General features: G+C 40.3%; 1 protein-coding gene across 5 annotated transcripts in view; it reads left to right on the top strand.

The window, feature by feature from the left end:
• Positions 1 to 24,480, top strand: part of RAPGEF5 (Rap guanine nucleotide exchange factor 5) — a 306,460-nt gene that overhangs the window by 232,495 nt on the left and 49,485 nt on the right. For 4 of the 5 annotated variants that reach the window (XM_061165052.1, XM_061165053.1, XM_061165054.1 and 1 more), the window contains 2 exons: positions 1,029 to 1,147; positions 1,615 to 1,703. In XM_061165052.1, coding sequence (XP_061021035.1) covers positions 1,029 to 1,147; positions 1,615 to 1,703 — 208 coding nt within the window. The remainder of the gene's footprint in view (positions 1 to 1,028; positions 1,148 to 1,614; positions 1,704 to 24,480) is intronic. The other variant, XM_061165055.1, reaches the window with a different exon arrangement.

Genomic DNA, 24,480 nt, shown 5'->3' with positions numbered 1-24,480 from the left:
TCATTTTTAAGGTGATGCTTGTAGGCTCTCAGCTTCTTGCATCAATCTTTTGCTCAGATCCTTGGAGATACAGAAGTTAAATTTTCTCCTGTGTGTCTCTTACACACACCCTGCCCCCCCTCCCCCCAATTTCCTCTGGCTGGATGTTGCCAATCAGAATTTCACACTCCACACTCTGAAAGTGTTCATCACTCGGGGTGGCTCCACACTGCTGGGTCAGCAGTGAGCCCGACTCCAACAGAGCCTCGTCAGCGGGCCATGCTGGGCTCTGGCCGTGGAAGCTGTGTCTGCAGAAATGAGTGATTGTTTGGCCTTCTGTCCGTGTTAAAAGTGACCGAGGTGAAGAAAGTCAGTGCACTCACCCGTGACAACCGAATTTCAGCCCAGATGAGATTCTAACTAGAGGATCCATTTTTTGCTTGTATCCTGGCAAAACAAGTACATGATAAATGTGAAGGCCATCTCAAATTTGCTTGGGCAGGGGGATGAACAGAAGAATAGAATGAGTAGTTTTCTGCCCACCTTTTAAAGTAAGACTGTGATGTAAATGACAATACATAGCCATTGCATCTACTTAATATGGCTTGCTCATTGTTTTAGTGTTTTGTATGGTTTTCCAATTTTAATATAGTGACTGTTTAAGAAGCAGTAACCAGGTAAAAGAATAATATACATGCAATTAGTGTTTTGTGTTTCTGAGACTTTGAACTTTGGATTTCTTTATTCAGATCATTCAAGTAGTTTTAAAAATGAACTCCGACTCCCATCCTCACTGTGTTTTTTTCAGTTTCCTTTAAAGTATGTATGTCTTTCTAATGCTTTATGTGTCCAAAGAACTTGATCCTGGCCCCAGTACCATTAGACAGAGATTCTTGACCAGATTCCTAATTTGTTCTGAATCTATAAAGCGATTAGGTGGGAAAGCAACTTGAGAGATTGCAGCTTTTGTTAGCTTTTTTTTTTTTTTGCCTTTTAATCTTCTCTCCCTTTTTCCTTCTTCCATCCATCACTCCTGTCGGCAATTAAAGCAGGATGATGAAGTGACGACTGTTGAGGTGAAAGAGCAGGACCAGAATGTCCTGGTGCTGAAGAAAGTGCAGAGCTGCGGCCCAGCCCCCCAGGCGGGGAGCGCCGAGAGCGATTGGAGGTGAGAGTTTTCACCGGCCCCGCGCTTCTGTTTCCTTTCCCTGCCTGCCTCCCCTTCTCCCGCTCCATCTCACTCGCTCTCTCTGCCTCCTCTTCCCTCCCTCCCTCCCTTTTTTTCTCCGCCTCTCGAGCAAGCTAGCTAGCGTTCTAGCTGACTGCAGAGCTCCTAGCAGCCAGATGGACTCGGATCCCAGCAAAAGGACAGAGGTGGCAAGATCCCTGAGCATCTAGGGGATGCCTTTGTTAGTGGCCGTGCAGAATGGGCAGCTCCCGGCTGAGGGTCTTTGACCCTCACTTAGAAAGAAAGGATCCCTCCGCTGCCACGCTGGCAGACCGAGAGCTGCCCCTGCCCACCTTCGATGTGCCTTATTTCAAATACATTGACGAGGAGGATGAGGACGAGGAGTGGAGCAGCCGCTCACAGTCCTCCACTGAGGAGGACTCGGTGGACTCTCTGCTCTCTGACAGATATGTGGTCGTGTCCGGGACCCCGGAGAAGATCTTGGAGCACCTTTTGAATGACTTGCACCTGGAAGAAGTCCAGGACAAAGAAACAGGTAAGGCAGGGGGGTGTCTCCCGCTTCTTCCAGACTCAGGGCTGCAGCACCGTTATCAGTTTCCCGAGGGGCAAGTCTGCTTCCCTAGCCAAAGCAGCAACGCGGGGGTGGGCTGAGCCAGCAAACCTTTGTGCGCCTCCCCCTTAGCCTCCTGTCGTTTTGTTTAAATCCAGTAAATGGACGCATGGAGATCCCAGCAGACGCCTGGTAAGTGGCTGTACAAAGAAAATGTTAGGAAGGCACGTATTCTTGTTTTGCTGGCAATTTTTTTTTTTTTTTTTTTTTTACCAAATCTCACCTAAAGGCAGTTGACACGAGGCCAGCATCCAGTAGCCAGTGTTGAATGGGAAGGATTACAAGGGAGATGGGGGTTACCAGCAAGCGTTTACCTAGCCGGTGGGAAGCTCTGAGCTGGCAGGAGGAGCCTCCCTGCCAAAATGTCAACAATTAATGCAACTATTCAGCAACTGGAAGCTTAGCGGCAACTTCTGCGTTTTTCCAAGTGTTTCACAAACTGCTCAGAGCAAGCCCTACTGTGCAGAATATGAGACTCATAGCTTCTCAGACTAGAAATGATAATTCACTGAAGTCTTGGTCAGGTTCCTCATCCTTCTGTTTAATCCGCAGGGAAAATACCTGCTTAGCTTTTTCACCCTTGCATAAATCTACCTAAACTTCCTTCATCACACAGGGCAGTGCTGGATTCTTTTAACCAGGATTTGTAATTTGCTTCAGCCTGGAGCAGTTATCCCAATGAATAGGCCTTTGGCTTTAGCCTGAATTCTGTGACCTGATCCCCTGACTAAAATGCACTTTTTGCTGCCACCATAGCACCTGTCATGATCACAGTTTGCAGTACATGGACTGCATCAATGAAAGGCATTTGGGGGTTGTATTGGTACAATACTTTGTACTGATAACTCACTCCTTAAGTTTTTCCCATGCAGGAAGGATTTTGAAAGGATAGCTCAGGTGAGAACAAGAATTTCCTTGGGTCCTGGCAGTTTTGTCTGAACTTAACTGATCTGTGCTGCATTATGAAGGACATTAAGAGGAACAAAGATACATGAAATATGCAATTGAGTTTTTAAAAAGGCAAAATGACTCCATCATGCATCCTACCAATAGTGATATTGTTTGATCTCACAATTCAAATAAAAACTTTACTTTGCCTTATGTATGTTTGGGGGGAAAAATGGCAGTAGTCATTTATACACAGATGAGCTAAAAGAAAAATGTATTCTTGTGGCATTTGCTGGGTGGTTTTTGCTTGTCTGTGTATTAATATTTTGCACATTTGAGTAATATTTGCACAATTGAGTAATAATGCACAATTGAGTATTTTGCACATTCAGTAAACTGAAGCAGAAGCCAAGTTCTGCTTCATCAGAGGTGGTCATTGTGGAACCGGCCATAATTTTCTGTGTACCGATTACCAGACCGCTTTACACAGGTGGTTTGGACTTGATTACAGACAGGTTATCTGCCATGAAGACACCTTTGAACACGGGTACCAGGTTGGGAGGTTCAGTGGCTTGTTCTTAATAGCACTGCAGTTCTGTTCTGGGCACAGGACTTTATGTCTAAGTTGTATAAATAAGAGTAGAGATTACTGAACTCAATACTAGGCCTACTTGGTTTCTTTTTTTCCTTTGTTCTCACTATCATTGGTTTTTTGTGAAAGATGGCCTTGTTGTTGTTGTTTAATCGCTCAGTCGTGTCCGACTCTTGCAACCCCGTGGACTGTAGCGTGCTAAGCCCCGCTGTCCATGGGATTTCCCAGGCAAGAATACTGGAGTGGGTGCATTTCCTCCTGCAGGGCATCTTGCCGACGCAGGGATTGAACCTGTGTCTGTTGGATTGGCACACAGGTCCTTTATCACTGAGCCTCCGGGGAAGTCCTGGTGCCTACTAACAAGCTCCCATACTTAACACTGGGAATGAAAAGTCACCCTGATCCCTGTTAGTAATGCCAGTGGTTGCCTCCTGTTGGGAAATGGTGTTGTACCTGGTGTGTTGTGACTGTTATTCCTAGTTTGTTTTAGATTATAGTAACACTGGGGTCTAATGTGTCACCCTTACCAGGTGCTGAGCAAAGCAGAGAGGACCAGGACTCAGTGGGGTGGCCTCAGTCCTGCTGGGGTCAGCCCCTCCTCACTCCTCCTCATTTCCTTAGCATTTGCAGAGGACACATGTGAAACTTTATGTGTTTGCAGAGACACCTGAGGGGAAAAATGGTAACAATACTTCCTCTGATCAAAGGAGTTTTATGAAAATGAAAAAATCAACTTTAGAGAGAGATGGATGTGTAATATCATAGGGACACCTAAGTAGAAGTCACACACAGTTCTTCCAAACTTCATGAACAGCACGCGGAGAAAATACAACAGAAAGACCCATATGTGGCTTTTGTTGATAAAACTAAAAGAAATCTCATAAATATAATATCAGTTTCATGTAAAAATGGGAGAAAAGTGATTATGAGTTTGTTCTAGTTTGAATACCAAATGAATCACATATTTTAAAGTAGCTGTGGCCCCTTGTCACTGATAGAGGTGAATTTCAGTTCTTTATCTCGCTCAGGCTGGCAACCCTTATTATAAAAGGCCTATGTATTCAGGGGTCTAATAGAATCTCGTAAACATATGGAAGACAGATGGAGGAAAATGAGAAGGGGCTGCAATAAAAGTATACAGCAGCGTTTTTATGTTCTTGAGCACCCCTTTTAGGGGGCTGGAGCCGTATGGAGCCGGTTGGAGCCATATGGTGGTCGTCCACATGGCCCCAGTGGCAGTGAGGGAGAAAGGGACATGGGAGGAAATAAATGGTGCAGGTTGGGATGAGCCTGATCTTGATTCTTACATTCCTGTACCTGCCAGAGGCTGAGGAAGTTAACTAAGCAAGAGATGCAAGCTATTCCCCATCTTTTTGCACAAAAGTCACTTCATTGTTAAAGTGTAGGTGCATGGCCCAATAGACGAGACAGGTTCAAGTGATTACTAATTGATGTTAAGATGCAAGCAAAAAAAAAAGTTTACTTAATTGAGTGGAACAGAAATATGAGATAATGTATTTTTGTTATTACCTGAATTAAGAATAGAATAGAAAACAATTCATATAGTATTGTATCACCATATCAAACTGAGTTTTAAAAAGCAAAAAATGTTGGAGATGCTTACAAGCAACCTGCTAATGATTTTCCTAAATGATTTGATCCACACGACACTTACTATGCTTATTTTCATATCATAGTCTTCTGTGTGCCTACCTTTCCTCTCTGGTAGCACCAGGCACAAAAACCCATCCTTTGATTATCTGTGGAATGAATGGATGAATGAATGAATGCATAATCCTTCATTGTTTAAAACTGAAAAACTATTTGAGTCTGGTAACTGGATATCTGTTGGTGAACAGGCAAAGCCTGAAGCTGTTTGCAAAGATTTCCTTTTCCTTCAAGGTTCAGGTTCTGACTTGAAGAATTTGGAATGTTAGGGGAAAATCAAGCAGCTCTGTCTTCCGTCTTCCCAGAGATAGGACAGATATCATTGGGCATTCCTAGCCCAGGAGAATTACATGGAAGGCAAGAAGCAAGAAAACCAGTTTGCTGTGAGTGGAGGAGCTGGGGGCTGGAGGTGTAAGTCTGCACCACTTCCCTGGTCAGTGGTGATGGCTGCTCCTATTTAACCCCTTCCCCTCCCTGGAGGGGATGCAGTATGTTTTGTCTTGAGATGCTTCTGTCAGGAATAACGATTTCTGTTTCAAAGTGGGGAGGATGGGGGCGACACTCTATGTATCAGATGGATTCCCCAGAGGAAATCCTTCCTACTGATTTCTTTTCCTACGTCTGCATTACGATGAGTAATTAGGGGAAACAGAGAAGAGGACATGATTTGCTGTCCTGTTTCTTCTGTGTCTTAGGTTTTTTTTCATCTTTTCAAAGCAAATATGCTTGTGTGAACAGGTTTTCAAGAAAAACAGAGACTAGGATAGTGGAAACAGGTAAATCCTATCATGCTTACTAGGCTTGACCTGCTTTCTTCCAGGTATGGCTATTCTTAGTTCATGAGGTTACCATTCAGGATACCCAGTACTCAATGTGTGTTGACCACAGTTTAGTCCATGTGACTGGTGTGCTTTCAGTAGCATCTACAAGGCTCCTTACGTCATGGAGAAAGTGAGTCCCTTACCTGTGTAGCGAGGCAGCCACCTCTGTGAAAGTTGACACCTGGTTTATATCTTAGGAGTGTCTCACTTAATCGATGGGGTGCCACAGCTCTTCTCCATCTCCAGCTTAGTAGTGTTTTTGGAGCACTGCACTGATGGGACCTTGAGTGGAGCTAGAACAGGCATGACAGTTTTTCACTGACTTTTTTACCTTCTTCACCCTGCTAACAGCAAGCCTGTCCTGAATACATGATACATACTTCTTTTGAAGGAAAATTAAGAATGCCTTTTTTCCTGATCATTGGAAATACAGAAGACAATCTAGGTGAACTTCTTCCTTAATTTCCTTATATTTTAGAATTTCTGAAAAGCTGTTTGGTCCTTCTGTTCCAGGTTTTCTTTTGCAGGTGACCAGATCTTTTTAAGACTGTGCCCGCATGGCTGTGGAGGACTAGAACTTTTGGGGGCTGGCACAGAGCTTTTAGATGGTTGGGAGGCTCCCCATGGTTTTATGCAGTTAACATGCATATAACATTATCTTGGATTTGTCTTTTTATTTTTGTGGTATCATGTGACACATCATAGACCAGTCATAGATCTTATCTGTGGCTGCATCATTAGCAGCACACGGGACATTTTTCAAAATACCGATATCTGAGTCCCACCACAGAGATGCTGATTCAGTTGACCTAAGTTGAGACCTAAGCCTTATGGTCTTTGAAAGCTCCACAGGTGATTCTGTGTGTAGCCAGGTCTGAGAGAGCCACAGAGCTAGGATGATGACTTTGTCTCCCCACTTTCTTCAAGGACAAATTCCACGTGTCGAATAGTTATATATTTGCCCCTGGGAGCTAGGGGGGTCATTTCCACTTTCCTCCACCGCCCTCTCCACTCCCTCTCCTCGGCTTATATCTGGCCTCATATCCACTGTTTCCTGCCCCAAAGCCTCTGCAGCCTGAGAAGTTCAGAATCACAAACCTGCATTGTTGGTCAAGCCTCTAAAACAGTTTTGAAAAGAGGAGATAATCCAAGGAAACAGTGGTGTTGGTCACACAGCTCTTTGCTGTCAATTCTTGGAATGAGGAGTCGATGGTATAGTGGGCAGAACCCATTTGGATTTTTGCCAGGGTTCTGTCATGCCCCATGGATCTCTGGGTGGTCCTTCAGTCTTACAGCCAAGAACACTTACTTCTGTAAGAAATGACCTTCTGAGAAAGGAGAACACGCAGCTAGCAGAGTAGAAAGGGTACTCAGATGAGATTCTGAAGTGTTGGGTCCTGGTTCTGGACTCTGTTAGTAAACCAGCCTGAGACTTTGAGCAGTTATACATGAAGTGATTTCTGAAGTGTCTTTCATCACTAAAATGCTTTGGTCCAAAGAGATTTATATCAACCCTTTCCTTTCAAACTATGTCACAGAACTGTAGAATTCTAGCTCTGGAGCCCCTAATGTTCATGTAGACACCTGCCAGCACCTCACGGTCATTTTATGCTTACCTCACCATCACTTAGGCATGGCACAAGGACTTAGGTCATTTGGCCTGATTTTGTGTTGCTCTGTCTTCCTGCTGTATTTCTTCAGCCTCACTCAGAGAGCAGTTAGAATGTTGATGGGGTAGCAGACTTGGAATTCAAGGCTCAGTGGCCCTATCTGGTGATGATTTATGCGTGTTTGTGTAGAACACAAGTTTCCAGTGGGAAACTGCTTAAGTTCCTTTCAGAAATTATGCTATAACGTTTACAAAGAACAGCTTTGATTTATCACCAACTAGTAAAATACATTTGCAGAGAGTTTTATTACCAGGCCATTTTGGGATATTCAGAAACAGTCTCTTGCCAGAGAAAAGCAGTGGGTTTTCTGCACCCCTCCCCCCCCCGCCTCACCCCCACCCCACTCCCCGTGATGAAATGTACTGCATCCTGGCTCTCAGACTAACACTCCCTCTGTAATTCCTCTACTTTTAACTTTACACGCTGCCCCTATAATAAAATACAACAGTGTATTTTTGAGTGTCCAGTTTATATATACATGTGAAAGTAAAAGTCGCTCAGTCATGTCTGACTCTTTGCGACCCCATGGGCTATACAGTCCATGGAATTCTCCAGGCCAGAATACTGGAGTGGGTAGCCTTTCCCTTCTTCAGGGGATCTTTCCAACCCAGGGATCGAACTGGGGTCTCCTGCATTGCAGGCAGATTCTTTACCGACTGAGCTATCAGGGAAGCCAATATACATGTGATGAATGCCAAAGAAAATTTTAATTCCTTCCTTCCACAATTATCTTTGACCTCTGCTATTATGTAGGCACTCTTGTAGTAGCCATGGGGACACAGCTGTAAACAGACTACTCCCAACTCCTATGTGGGCTTACATTTTAATGGGGGGAGTCAGCCAAAAAACAAAGAGAGAACCAGTGGGTGTGAAATGAATGGGTGCTAAATAACCAATCTCATTACAGGCACTAGTGTGGGAGAACTGTATCTATATGTCATTGAAGACAAAGACGCTATATTTTAGCGTATCTAAAGTAGTATAGAGAATTAACATGAAGTTTCTGGTCCTATTCAGCAAAGTTCAGAACCTAAGGAAATAGTTGAGAAAATAGATAGATACAAGACATAAAAGGAATTTGATGTAGCCATGGGTATCCCCGGATGGTACTTGCTTCAGCTAGAAGTTGTAGGCTTTGTATCACTGTAGTTGCTTGGTATCAGCCATTTACTTTCCTGACCTGTGCAAATAACTTTCTCAGGGACTCATAACTGGACTAGGTTGCCGCTTGAGGTCTTTTTCAGCTTTATGGAGCTGTCAATTTTAAATATTAGGTTAATTCTGTTTGCATACATGCTAATGAAAAAAATCAAGGAAAGACTGAAGAAATTCTTTAGCCCTAACTCCAGCTGCCCTGGGTGTGCCTCAGATGCAGATGAGAGACCCACTGTTCAGCAAAGACTTGTTTTTCCAGATAAAGCGAAGGCTTGAAACAGCAATCCACAGTGACAGTGAAAATCCTGAAAGTGCTGTTGAGAGAGCTCTAGGAATAAAAGTGCTCATATAAGGGTCTGGTTTCTGTTCTGCTCTATAATCTTTGTGCACTTGGTTTGGTTTCTTGGCAGTTCCCTTAGCTTCTCTCCTAATTGCTAATATGGAGAATGTATTGTTTTTGCTGGTTGCAATCGAAGTATTGAAAGGCTTTATAAATTAATATTGACAAAGTGACGAGATAATTAGAATTGTATAGAAATTTCTTTCTCGGTTGCTTCATTTATGAAAGCAAAGAACTTAGATCACATGATGTCTGAGGCCCCCTCCAGTTTTGAGAGCCAGGTTTTGACACCACTCCATTTATACAAACGTCTGCTCCCTTAGAATGATACTTGTATAGGATGATTATCTCCAGCTAATGAACAGAGACACTAAGGCAGAAGAAGTTAACTAAGGTGCTTCAGAGATAGAGGGATCATTTGAATCTGGAAATGAACCCAGGTGTATTCGTAGCTTTATCCCAGACATCTTTTTTGTCTAGTTACTGGAATCATGGATAAGAGGCAGAATTGAAGGAAAAAAATCTAGCATTCAGCTCTAGCTATAAACCTCAAATCAAGCCCTTTAGTCGTCACTTTAGGGAGAACTACTCTCCAGCACAAAAGACTTGCTTCTTGGTCTCCAGCTGTGAGCAAAGTGGCCACTGGATTGTCTGCCTGCTTCCAGAAGGTTTCACAAGACAGCGACTGTGAGGGAAGCAGTCCTAATTATCAGCTGATGCTATATCAGACCACTCACATGAGAAATGATTAAAAATCAGATTTTGACTGAATTTTGTTTGAGGTGTTCATCTTCTGAACTCATCTATTCACACCACCTTTGAACAAGTGATATTATGAATAATAGCAAGGGAATTGATGCTTTTACGCTGCCAGTAGATTGTGGGTTAATTAATACTCCTGTTGGTAATGAAGCAAGGTGAAATGAAGTGAGACAGAGCTGAAGCATAAGGTCATTAATGTAGGCTGATTAATAATGGAAATGTGGAAGTTTTCATTACAACATGAGCAATGGGAAAAGGAGATGTTTATTGGATAAGGATATAGGCAGGAGTACAGCTACATTTCAGGGAAGCTATTCCTGTTTAGAACAGATTGGATCAGTGGAGTACATTTTTTTAAATTGCATCATTTTCATGTTTGTACCACATGATCTCTTCTAGTACTTTAAGTTCAAGTATATGTCTAGAGCACATAGAAACAAGGTATAACATTGTAGGGCTGTGGGAAATTAATTTCAGGAGGATCTGAAGATAGGAAATGGAAAATGAAGCACATATGGGCAAGAATTACCTTAGAAAGTAGACCTTTAGTCTCCTGACTGTAAGGATTTTGAAAAACTTGTGCATCTTCACAAGAGTTTTTGGACTTTCTTCTTTGAATACATCTTCAATATTTTAAGGAAAATATCAACAGCTTTATGATGGGTTAGAGTGAAGGCCAGGTCCTGGACACAGGAAGTGAGGGAGAGGATCTTTGAAGCTCTAAACGAAATACACATGTGACTGCTTGTTTCTGTGAAGTCTGTCCTGGTGGTGTGTCCTCAACCCCCCAAACCACAAGGGTTTCCCTTTGTAAACTGTAGCCAGAGCAAAAGACTCAGAAATGAATGGAGTTCCTCCTTTATTCACCTTTGCACATTGTATTTGCTTTATTCCCCTTATTTCCATTTTCTTTGCTTTCCCTGAAATGCTTTCCCTCTGCCTCAGATGCTCAATGTGGTCCTCATCTCTTTTGATAGACAACTGTGGGGAACCTTAGGTATTTCTTCTTTGCAGTTCAGTAAATTCTAATTTCCTAGAATGGCTAGTGGATAAATTATTACAAATAATAAAATACTCTGGTACACTGAGAGTTGCCATACACATGTGCATAAATTACCAAATTTCAATGAATCAAAATGTATAAAATTGCCATCTATTTTTAAATATAAAGCATAAAGGCCCTCTCTAATAAGACACAAAGTATGTAGAATATCTTTGGTTTTATAATCATGTGAATAAGATATTGACTTAAATCTGTATAGTCTCTTTGACATAGGGTGAAGGTTGCTTTTTAAACACAAACCCAGTATTACTTGCAGTTTTTCTTATAAAGATGCGTTTGAGAAAAGCTTTGTTTAGATTTCCCTTTATATTTTGTCTCCCTAATATATATCTTTTAAAAATAAAGACAGCTACTTCTGTTTTTCTATCTATAATCTATAATCTCTGTGGCAGTTTCTCAGTTAATTTGTGCTGATTTTTGTTCTTAATAAACTTTTTTTTTCGGGATGGGGGGAGTTCTTTTTAAAAGGAAAGTGAATTTTTATTTCCTTAAAAAGAAAATGCTTTTCTCAAGTCTTAAAGTTTTAAAAATGACCGTATTTTCTCAGTGAATTTGGGGTATATTGGCATACTTAATATTGTACTTTAGTAGAAATACTTGTGATTTTGTGAGTGTCCAGCTATATTTCCAGAAACTTGTTTAAATGTGTGATGTGAGTCAGGTATTTTTGGAGCAGCAGATTCTAAAATTTCTGGAGATGTGATACTGCCTCAAAAGTGTGTTTAATTTTAGCAGAACCATAGTTTTAATGTAACATCAACAAATGAAATTACTCGAGACTGTGTTTAAGGCAATTCAGTGAATAAAGAAGCTCTTTCCCTGTGTTCCCCTCTCTCCCTCAGAGATCTTGTGTGTCATCTTTACTATTGATGGAATTAATGTGAGATCATCAGATGTTCTTGTCCATGTTTTTAAATGCTGTGACATCATCCTCAGTCAAAAATTTTAGGGTCCTGTCAGAAAATGGAGGAAAAAAAGTGATTTTTCTGTACAAGAGTGTGTATTTCAGATAGTCTTATAAGTGTGAGGAAGGAATGCTAGTGGATGGCAGTCTGTTGATTATAATCACTGCATGTTAAAGTCTCTCACTGTGTTTCTATCAAATTACGGCTTTAGGTAAAGAGTACAAAGCCACAGAATTGTTGTAATTGACAAGCACATGTCTAAAAGGGATATTCTTCAAGTGAGAGAATTTTTGTCTTTAACACACCTATAATTGAGCTTTTCCTCATTTCTCTCTGCAGTCTTTCTCATTATAACCTTTCCCTCCCACTTCCCATTATCCTCATTTTCTGCCCTTGGGGCTTTCTTGCTCTACAATCGAAACCATTCTTTTCATTCTGTTTGCTGCTTTTTTGCCTGGTACTTAAGGCTGCTGTTTGGCTGGCAGTCCTCCCCCCAAATCCCAGAAATAAATATAAAATGAGACAATTGGTAGGTATGGGTGAACAGAAAGTGTGGAAAACTGTCTTATTGTAATACCCAGAATATCTTGTTGTAATCTAAATAGTGGCAGAAAATTACTTTCAGAGCAATCCTGTATCCTTTTCTGCTTCACACTTATCCTTCTTGTCTGTTTTCAGCATACAGGATACTTGATGAACCTTCTAATTTTTAAATCTTTTAATCCTATAAATGAGCTTTACTTAGTGTGAAGATGAAAAGCAGAAGTTAAAATTGCCCATCTCATGCCTGGTAGGATATTTCCACTTAAATTCTCAGTCTAAAAATGAACAGGAGTTTAGGTGAGTGGTGTTTATATCAGCACTGGTGACAGATAGTAGTTTTAATATTAAAGCATCTGGTAGTTTCCTTCTTTCTACCTCCCTTTCTATGTGCCTTAAATAGACTTGTTATGAAGAAAGATTTACATAATACTTAGAGCAAGTTAGTCCCCCCCTACACACAGAATTTTCTTCCTGTTTTGCTTGATAGCACATATTTTGCTTTTGTGTAGCAGGCTTATAGATATTATAAATCCAGTGTCATGTGTTTTGTTAAGAAAAAAAAAAAGAACAGAGAGAACAGGGTGGAGATATTTTCATCCTAATTTTAGCTCTTGTCCCCAGAGTTGAACATGTAAAATGTGACCTCCTGTGTCTTAGTTCTGTTTGGTCTGAATTTGAAGGCATTGCAAAGCCATTTTCATTCACCACTGATGACTTTTATATAAAGATTTTACTAGGCTCAAATTCTGCCAGTGCTGATTGGCATATTATGAGTGCATATCTCAGAATTATGATGACAATTTACACTATTAGACCGTATTCTGGGGGAGGTTGTTTGTTCTTTTAGAAAGAAATCAAAAACCTGCAAGGCAAATGTTTCTTTATCAGCACATTCTAGAAATTCACAATAGTGAGATTAGGGTAAATTCACAACACTCATCTCTCCTTAAATGTACTTTTCATGCTTATGATATTTGAGAAACTTGAGAACAAGACCATGTTACTGATACTATATTTGAGTTCCTGAAAATTTTCTGTGCATATATATTTTTTGTGATTAGGCATGGCTGCATATAACAGGAAATCTTGAACAGTGATGTACACAAATGTCCATATACTTCTCTCTCATGTGAAAATAGAAATAAAGAAATGCACTGCAGAGCTGGTAAGGCCCATCTGAAATCAGCCAGGGGTGTGATTCCTTCCAGCTCTTTGCTCCAGTGTCCCTATATAGTTCTGTCCTTTTAAAGTAATATAAACATACTGTAATTTAAAGTGCCACATAACCACTTTTTTTTAAGCCTATGAAGATTAAGTCTTATATTTTTCTCTATAGGTGAGTATGTACACTAATCTCATGTATTCTTTTTTTAAATTGAAGTATAGTTGATTTACAATGTTGTTTCAATTTCTGCTATACAGCAAAGTGATTCAGTTATACACATAAAGACATTCTTTTTTTACATTCTTTTCCATTGTAGTTTATCACATATATTGAATATAGTTCCCTGTGCTATGCATTAATCATAATTTCATGTATTCTTAGTTCTCAAGGCTTATTTATCTGTAAGTACCTTTCTCTTGTGTAATTTGAACCACTGAATTCATGATTGAGAATTCTTCATCTTTTACTCCAAAATTCTCCCTACTAGTTGTGAGAAATATTTTTCATAAGTAAATTTAACATATACAAAGAAGTAGTTCATGTCATAAGGCTTTGAAGAAGTTTTTTAAACAAAGCACAAATTAAAATTATTCTTCTCAGGGCAGGCTATAGTATACCATTTTATATATTATTGTATTCTTGGTGATATTTCAGAACTCATATGTGCCCATTACATATCTGTGTGGATCAAATCACCGTGAATCATGCTAACAGAAAAGCTTAAGAATGTTCTTAGGCTTGTGAGTAGTACATTTACTTTAAAACAAAACTGACTTATTATTAGAACCATTTGAGACAAGGAATATGTATGAGTTCCTTTAGCCAAAAGGCAAAAATACCTTGCCCAGTGGCAGCTGGCACATGTTTAATGGCCTGTTTATCTGGACGTTGGACTGATAGGTGATAACTGAGGTGAGGGACAGCCAAGATACTGACATGCAAGTCAGTTCTTTTGCTTTAGGAAAGAGTGAACACGATTTAACATGACTAATGATTTCTAGTATCTATAATGTCTAATACAGAGAAGTTTATGTAGAAGAAAAAGAGTTTTATGATTTGACCTTTTAAAAAAAATTGTTTTTCTTTCTGTCTTTACATTTCAATTTTTTTAACTATAAATATGTGTAGTGGCCATTAAAATATCTTAAAAGCATTGTGAATTTGTGGACTGTCTTAATCCTTCTAGGTTATTATCATTTCCACCCTTGGAAAAGTAAATTTGGTTGATCTCTTATAGCTATGTGCTATTGCCAGGTGTTTGCTAGAAAACAAAAACAAAGTAGTATTTGAGTAGGGATAAAGGAACTCTAGCATGCTGGTAAGTAGATGAAAAACAACTTCACAGGGGCCTCTTTGGCCGTTCAAAGCCCATAAAATGACTAGGTACCTTCATCTATGGTGCTTTCCACTATCTCAACCCGGGATTTGGTGACTTTCCTGCATTTCCTTTCCCCCTATCCCTGACATGGCAGGTTTGGCTGCACACCCTCAGGAGAGCATCATGCACTCAGAGACATTGCTGAGGCTCAGCCCGGCTTAGGACCTGAGCCCCTGCTGACATTAACTTGCATTAGCACGGTGGCTGTTTTCCTTACTTATCTCAGTCTCGATGTCACCATCCTGCAAAGATATGAGCCCTACATGCCTCCTCGAGTGGCTATGAGGAGCAGAGACCAGCTGAGCGAAGCTCAGGATAGAGCTCACAGTATGTGGTCCATAAAGAGTGGCTGGTATGTTGTTTTTTTTCCATACAGACTAGCACTGTTTTCCCTTCCAGTGTTTCCCTATCACCCACCAAAGCCACCACTAGCTTTCTGGGGCATGGTAAGGAATAGGCATGGTTCAAAACAAATTTGAGGCTCTCTGAGGCTAAAATAAAACAAAACAAAAATAAGACCGGTCAGCGAAAACAAGACCGGCAGCTGACTGTGGCTTAGATCATGAACTCCTTATTGCCAAATTCAGGTTTAAATTGAAGAAAGTAGGGAAAACCACTAGACCATTCAGGTATGACCTAAATCAAATACCTTAGGATTATACAGTGGAAATGAGAAATAGATTCAAGGGATTAGATCTGATAGAGTGCCTGAAGAACTATAGACGGAGTTTCGTGACATTGTACAGGAAGCAGGGATCAAGACCATCCCCAAGAAAAAGAAATGCAAAAAAGCAAAATGGCTGTCTGAGGAGGCCTTACAAATAGCTGTGAAAAGAAGAGAAGCAAAAAGCAAAGGAGAAAAGGAAAGATATTCCCATTTGAATGCAGAGTTCCAAAGAACAGCAAGGAGAGATAAGAAAGCCTTCCTCAGTGATCAGTGCAAAAAAAATAGAAGAAAACGATAGAATGGGAAAGACTAGAGACCTCTTCAAGAAAATTAGAGATACCAAGGGAACATTTCACGCAAAGATGGGCTCAAAAAAAGGACAGAAATGGTATGGACCTAACAGAAGCAGAAGATATTAAGAAGAGGTGGCAAGAATACACAGAAGAACTATACAAAAAAGATCTTCACAACCCAGATAACCACGATGGTATGATCACTCACCTAGAGCCAGACGTCCTGGAATGTGAAGTCAAGTGGGCCTTAGGAAGCATCACGATGAACAAACCTAGTGGAGGTGATGGAATTCCAGTTGAGCTTTTTCAAATCCTAAAAGATGATGCTGTGAAAGTGAGGCAATCAATATGCCAGCAAATCTGGAAACCTCAGCAGTGGCCACAGGACTGGAAAGGATCAGTTTTCATTCCAATCTCAAAGAAAGGCAATGCCAAAGGATGCTCAAACTACCACATAATTGCACTCATCTCACATGCTAGTAAAGTAATACTCAAAATTCTCCAAGTCAGGCTTCAACATTATGTGAACCGTGAATTTCCAGATGTTCAAGCTGGATTTAGAAAAGGCAGAGGAACCAGAGATCAAATTGCCAACATCAGTTGGATCATAGAAAAAGCAAGAGAGTTCCAGAAAAACATATAATCTGCTGTATTAACTAGGACAAAGCCTTTGACTATGTGAATCACAACAACTGGTGGAAAATTCTTCAAGAATTGGGAATACCAGACCACCTGACCTGCCTCTTGAGAAATCTGTATGCAGGTCAGGAAGCAACAGTTAGAACTGGACATGGAACAACAGACTGGTTCCAAATAGGAAAAGGAGTACATCAAGGCTGTATATTGTCACCCTGCTTATTTAACTTATATGCAGAGTACATCATGAGAAACACTGGGCTGGATGAAGTACAAGCTGGAATCAAGATTGCTAGGAGAAATAACCTCAGATATGCAGACAACACCACCCTTATGGCAGAAGGTGAAGAAGAACTAAAGAGCTTCTTGATGAAAGTGAAAGAGGAGAGTGAAAAAGTTGGCTTAAAGCTCAACATTCAGTAAACTAAGATCATGGCGTCCAGTCCCATCACTTCATGGCAAATAGATGGGGAAACAGTGGAAATAGTGGCAGACTTTATTTTTTTGGACTCCAGAATCACTGCAGATGGTGACTGAAGCCATGAAATTAAAAGACTTTTACTCCATGGAAGAAAAGTTATGACCAACCTAGACAACATATTAAAAAGCAGAGGTATTACTTTGCCAACGAAGGTCCGTCTAGTCAAGGCTGTGGTTTCTCCAGTGGTCATGTATGGATGTGAGAGTTGGACTATAAAGAAAGCTGAGCACCAAAGAACTGATGCTTTTGAACTGTGGTGTTGGAGAAGACCCTTGAGAGTCCCTTGGACTACACGGAGATCCGACCAGTCCATCCTAAAGGAAATCAGTCCTGAATATTTATTGGAAGAACTGATGCCGAAGCTGAAACTGCAATACTCTGGCCACCTGATGCGAAGAACTGACCCATTTGAAAAGACCCTGATGCTGGGAAAGATTGAAGGTGTGAGGAGAAGGGGATGACAGAGGATGAGATGGTTGGATGGCATCACCAATTCAATGGACATGAGTTTGAGTAAACTCTGGGAGTTGGTGATGGACAGGGGGGCCTGGCGTTCTGTAGTCCATGGGGTGCAAAGAGTCGGTCATGACTGAGTGACTTCACTGAACTGAACTGAACTGAGGCTAAAATACGTGTGCTGGGTAGTGGTGGTGGGTGGGAGTGGGGTGTGGAGATTTGCTTAGATATTCACATGGACACAACAGTCATCAGTCTGGAGCTTGTAGACTGCCCTTTGTAGTTCTTTAATGACCTCACCAGTCAAATTCCATGTCTTTGCAAAAGTTGACACTTTATCCTGCACCTTTGTCTTCAACTTGAGGTAATAGAAGTTTGGTCGTCAGTTGTGACCAAACCTTTCTTTGTGACCCTAAACCACAAGCCTTCCCTTTACGTGTGTGAGAAAGAAAGCAGTCATGTGATATTGGAAAGAAGTCTAGTGACTGTTCTGGAAACCAGACACAAAGGCATGTCTGCTGTCAGTCACTGATTGAGATACTTATCTTAGAAATGTTTTCAAACAGAGGCAATATGTTAAAGTAAGTTTTCTTGTGTTGGAAGCATTCAGTTTGCATAAGATCTTGTGCCAAATTGCTTAGAAAGAGCCTTAGTTGTGTTTACTTTAAGTGAATAAGTTTGTAGAATATCCTTTTATCTTTAATATATTTACCTATCATGCCAGTTCTTAACTTTAAAATAGGCAGTTGACTGTCCATTGCTAAACTTTGTTTAAAGTAGCTTTTCTAGTGTCCCTAAAAAAATTTTTTTAACCAGAAACAAAAGTAAGTTAGTAAATAAAGTTTTACTTGTCTGAAATCCAGCACTAGTGATTGACAGTGACCAAGGGGGAAAAATTAGTACTCAGAATGGTGATATATTTCAAGTTTTGATAGAAAGCTGATAATAGAGATTCTGCTTACTGCTTAGGAGATAAAAATGCCATACTTTGTTTTAAGTTTATTCAAGGATTGGAGTTATTTCTTGAAATAACCAGGCCTGCAATCCATGTGGTGGCAAAGAGTCAGATATGACCTAATGACTGAACCACAACAACCAGACCTGAGACTTCTGATTTAAAATTTAATGTATAAATTAATTTTCTTTTGTTTCATGAAATTTTAGAACATTTGTCAGGCACTTAGGAACACAGTTTGTATCTTAAGAAATCATTGTGTGGTGTTGATTGTACAAGATTCAATAACTCAGTTCAGTTATGTTAGACTGAGCAAATCTTTGATATTAATTTTTGTTGGTAGATGCTGGCAGATTGGTATTTTAAGCATCACACTCATGATAAATGCCATATTCTCATATATACTGTTAAGTAAAACAGTATTTGCATTGATCATGAAGAAATTTGACCTCCTGGCTCATTCGTGAGAGCACCTGCTGTTACTGATCAATGAGCTACACAATTGCAAGGAGTCTTTGGGAAGAAACAGCATGCTAGATGGTGTGAGAGCTGGTTGTCAGAATATCTGTAGTTTCTTTCAGTCTAACTAGAGTATGCCTCTGACACTTACCAAGGGGCATATCTCTAAAGCAAGCAGACCAGAGACCATCACACACCAAATCCAGTGGCCCTTGAATGCCCTGTCTCATGGACCTCTGTCCAGCAACTTTTGAGACTTTTGATCTGCTCTCTTTTCCAGTCCTTTCTTGTTGGTTTCTGTTACATTTCGTCTCCCAATTCTCCAGTTTCTTCTCTTTTCTCTCTCTCTCTTTTTTTAATTCATCTTTCTCTTGCCATCACCCAAATGTGAACTTCCACCCCAGCTTAACCCTTAGCCTTCTGCTTACGTCTTCTTAGGACTGTTGCTGAAAATTCATGTTGTTCCCAACCACTCTATACAGTAACTTCCATCTTCATGTAGCCTTTGTTAGCAAACTCTGGTCTTGATATATTGCTCAGTAGTTTCACTTAAAGTAACCTAGGGAATCCAGGCTCAGTGCATTTAAAAGTAAACTCATTCTCCCTCCCTTATTCCTCCTTTATCCCCACTCACTTCTGGGATGCAGCAAGTGTAATCTGTATCTTTCATCACTTCTGACCTCAAAAGTCTCTACTCACTTTGCTTTTCCTATAGAATGAGCCCCAGACTCCTTAATCTTGAGCTCAAAGACCCTCTGGGAGTTGGCTCCAACATACATTTTTAGGTTTTCTGTTATACCGTGTGACCCTTCCATTACTGTTTCATAACTATACCATAGACTAAGACTTGCAAACTCACATGTCCACAGACAGTTCATGTGAACAAAAGAAGCCAGCCAGAGTAGAACTGTGCTAAACTGGGGAGGCCCCTCTGCATAAGAAGTGCAACTCAGCTTTAAACCATGGTTGCCAACTGAACTGTGGACCTGGTGTTGCCAGATTTCTTATTTTTAAATATTGTCATCTAGCACAAAACATTTTTAGGAACAATGAAGTCTCAAAGACCACTAGTCTGTGACTCAGCCACAGACACACACCCATACCCACTCCTTTGCTTACACACTTAGTTTCTTCCTCCTCCAATTCTTCTCAGAAGTTCAGGGGTCCTCTCGCACTCCCCCTGTTTGGTGAAACCTTCCCTGGCATACGGGAGTCTCTCCTTCATCCCCTGTGACATCTGTGGTTGGCACTGCTTGGTTGTAATGTTACTTCACTTAGATCATGCCATGCACCAGCCACTGTGCATCCCTGTATCAACCCCTAGTGCCTCAAAAGATGCCTTATGTGTAGTTCAGCCCTCCCGCAGTTTTGGTTGGTTGACTGGTAGCACTTGGAGAAACAGGTAAGGATAGACATAAGTAATTTATTTTAGGAAACTAAAGAACAGATGGGCTTCCCTGGTGGCACAGCGGTAAAGAATCTGCCTGTAATGTAGGAGATGTGGGTTCGATCCCTGGATCAGGAAGATCCCCCTGAAGGAGGGCATGGCAACTCACTCCAGTATTCTTGCCTGGAGAGCACCATGGACAGAAGAGCCTGGCTGGCTACAGGTCATGGGGTCACGGAGAGTTGAACACGACTAAAGCGACTTAGCATGCATGCAAAGAGCAGAAAGGATTTATTGTGTGCTTGATGTGCACCGGATTCTTTGCCAGCTACCTTAGCTATACTGTTCTACCTGACTGAACTCCAGCTCTGCTAGGTGTGGACTTAGGGGATTGTGCTAAGGCCCAAGGGAATGAGGTACTCTGCTCCAGCCTCCCCAGGTGGGAATCAGAGTCTCTGACTCCCTCTGCATACTCTGCACTGTCTTCTGAGCTTCCCAGCAGACATGGCAGATCCATGAATTGTGCCTGAACACAGCAGCTGATGGGGGCTGGGACAGCAGGAGCTCATGGAGCCCGGCCCCTCTGTAACGACAGAGCGACCTGCAAACGTGACCCTTTCTCTGTGCGGAGAAGATAAAAGCGCCGCTGTTAATATTCCACGCTCCTTCTTGTGACATTTTTAAAAGGCAGCGTGTGGAATTAAATGTAGCCAAGAATGTAAAACCTGCTGCACTCAAGTCATTCTATCCTAAAGAAATGTGGTGGGATTCTAAAACCAAATTTTCCAAGTTAAAATGAAAACGGATTTTATCATTGGAAGAGTGCCACGCCATCCCTATCTATAGTCATTAAAGGGATGACTTTTCAAGTTTGATGTAGAAACAGCATTAAATGAATAAACATTTCTTGTGTAATCGATGTCTAAAAATAAAGCTAGATCTCAGGATTTGGCAGTTTTAGAATGGCTAAGCAGTACTGTGGTGACATTGTAAAATTCTGCAGGAATCAACCGAATTTAAAAGCTGTAGTAAACAGCTTCGTTTGACGTCACGAATACTGCTTTTTGAAATGTGAAATACACTGAGCAAGAGGCACAGCCCCTATCAGGGGCCGAGCACTTGAGCCTATGATTCAAGCTTGAAGGTGAAATTGTCTTGTTTGTACTTAATCAGATTACATGGTACATTTTGGCACTGCTTCTCAAAAAATAATGGTAAGTTGTAACATTCCAGGGCCAGGAATAGGCCCTTTCAAGTACAAAGCTTTTCTTGGCTCCTTGGAATAAAGGTAAAGTCGAGCATATTTTAAAGCACCTTAAATTTCATTGCATCTGAAGTAGAAATACAGGTGAAACAAAACTGCCAACAGTACTTTAGGGAATATGAGTTAGTACAGAAATGTTGAATATTCACATTACTTTACATAGATCAAATGGCTCCAATAGACTGTTGTCTGTCAAAATTCTTTTCATTTGCTTTCTTGGTAATTTACTTTAACGGGTGAGTAGTTTCATTATTGCAGTGCATTTTGTTGGTGAGTGTTGGAAAATAAAACTGAAGTAGATTTTTCTAATTGCTCCTGAGTCACCCTATACTCAGGATTTATAGACTTCAGAGTTTTTGGTTTTTTTTTTTTTGATAACTGAAAAAAGAAAAAGGCATTAAGCTTAGAATTTTTGGAAGCATTTAGACCATTTCCTTTCATTTGATTAAATTTACATAACAGAACTCTATACAAAGGATCTATACCAAGCCAATTATCATTCCACCTTGACATAACTTGGGGATGTTCTAGAAACCTTTGTGCTTTGTAGAAATAAAACAAATTTTTAGTGCTTTATACACTTAAAGTGATAGAAAAAATTTTAATTTATGCATAAAAGAAAAATACATTCAAGTAAAGTCAAATAAAAATAGACAATTCTTTTCTAATGCCTTTAAGTTTAAAAAGTAGCAGATGATCGAGAAAAGTTCTGTATTAATTAACACCATGGCTAATTATAGACACAAATTTTAGAGCCATTCTTTTAGATCTTTTACAGCATATTAATATATTTTATTTCAAGTTACATAGTTCTTAAAACTGTAATAGTATTTACCTTACAGTTTTGATTGTTATTAGCATGTTATTTTTATACTGCAAAAAGTAATTCTTGTAATTAAAAATCCACTAGAAAATTTTATATTATTTGTGGGGAGAGGGGGTATGCCTAAAAGGATAGCTGAGTATTTTTGTCAGTGATGAGCCAACAACTTGGGATTAGATTTAGTGATTTGATTTAATGGGTAGAATTTCAAAGACAAGTTTTTTTGTATATTAATACCTAGGTATTCATTAGGCTAGAATAAATGAATGCATCTTTTTATTCAGAATGTGAGTCTGTATGGCAACTATGAATGTGTTTAAGTGAAAGATGTTTTTATACACAAAAGTGCTTTTCTACCTAGAGTCTTAAATTACCATTAATTAAGCAGTATATAATATAATATATAATTATAGTGTTTTAATATGGTTGCCAGTGGATTTGCTAGTCTTTCTAAATGGCCATTGTTGGCTAATAGTCTTCAGGGGATCATTTATATAGCTATTGTGGTTCTAAAAATATGTCTAAATACCAATGGGACAGCCTTTTTTTTGAAGCATGGCTATTAAAATTCACTTCTATTTGAAGTGTGTCTTTTTGATTAAGTCACTCAATTACTTTCATATGTGGCAAAAAAAAAAAAAAAAAATACCAGTACTGAAAAGAATAAAGGAAAGCTCTTTTTATGTAGAAAACTTTCAGAACAAAATGGTAGTTATATAAAGATTTGAGTTAGGAGTGTTGGGAATCTGTTCTATTCATAAGGAATTTTAGCTGTTCTTTTCATTAGATTTTTAACTGGAGATGTTTTTATATAGCCTCATTGTCTTTAATTATTATTTCTATGGCAGGGAGATAATTAGGTAAATGCTGTTGAATATTAAATATGGTAGTAGCTTCAGGGAAAATAAGCATTTCTGGGTCAGAGCCCTCAACAAAGTATTATCTTGTATGAGCTGATTAATGGAATTGAATGCCAAATGGTTTTGCCACTATCCAACCAAACTCTCAGAGTCACTCAGTTCATCATCTAAGACTGTTTTGGAGTGGAAGGACTGCTTATGTCAAAGTTAATGGTGTTCTTCTTATTTTACTAATACAGTTGTTTATTGCATGAAATACTGTACATATTATTTACAGGTATTTCCAGTATGGTGTTCTTTTTAATGTGAATTTTTCATGGAGTAAAACTTGATTAGAGAATACTTCCAACCCCATTAAATTAGCTAAGTGTAAGAACATTCCAGGGGGCTTCCCAGGTGGCTTTGTGTTAAAGAACCCGTCCGCCAATGCAGAAGACGCAAGAGATGCAGGTTTGGTCCCTTGATCGGGAGGATACCCTGGAGGAGGAAGTGGCAGCTCATTCTAGTATTCTTGCCTGGAAAATTTCATGGACAGAGGAGCCTGGTGGGCTACGGTCCTTGGGATCACAAGGACACAGTTGAGCAACTGAGCACACACATAAGAACATTCCAAAGAGTCTGAACCCGGGTGTCACACCAAAACTTTGTGTGCCGACTTGTAGGACGCACTCGGTGACGTCACCCAGGGGTTTCTGTGTAGTATTTGCTCCAGTCTGTAAGGGCCCGTTGGAAAGCCTAAAGTAATTCTAGGCTTCTCTGAGGTCTTTGCCGCCCGTATCTAATACTGAATGCAAAAAAATACTTCACTTCTAATCAGACCAGAGAAGCTGAGGATTCTCATCAACCGTATTTAGTACAGAGAAATGTCCTAATTCGTGAACATTATTGTTCAGCAGCATGCTAGAGTGATAGTTTGCAAGTTAGTTTCCCAGATATCCTAGGGGTTCAGACGTCACACCATTATTGGATCTTAACTTCATCTATTTAAAACCCTGTAATGAAAGAGACACAAAAATTTCAAATGTACATTCCAAAGTTTTCACTAGGAGGCCAGTGACTAACTTGTGCTGCGGGTTCACTAGCTTGGGGGTAGATCTTAGAATAAAATTTCTTCTGCCTTTTTGTGCATAGATTGGAAACTCCTGTGAACAAGGACCTAAGCAGAGAACCCCTAGCTCTGCTGTGAGTGTAGGCTGCGTGAGTCCAGTTGCAGCCAGCCGCAGTCCCCTGGCTTTCCCGTGCCGGCCTTAATATATGTCCAGCAAGGCCTCGGCTCTTCTGTTTGAGAACTTGCTTTTTCCACAGACGAATAGTACTAGTGACTCTTCACATACTGCATGTGATGCAATATGTGTAAGCTTCGGCTTACTTTACATTTTAGGTGCCATTTTTCAAATTTTATGTTTTTTTAGCAAGGAATACTGTTGCTTGGGCTTCCCTGGTGGCTCAGACAATAAAGAATCTGCCTGCA

Source organism: Dama dama, chromosome 18, assembly GCF_033118175.1.
Source record: "Dama dama isolate Ldn47 chromosome 18, ASM3311817v1, whole genome shotgun sequence".
NCBI classification, from domain to species: Eukaryota; Metazoa; Chordata; class Mammalia; order Artiodactyla; family Cervidae; genus Dama; species Dama dama.
Note: the sequence above shows the minus strand (reverse complement) of the source record. Positions and strands in the feature narration are given on the sequence as shown.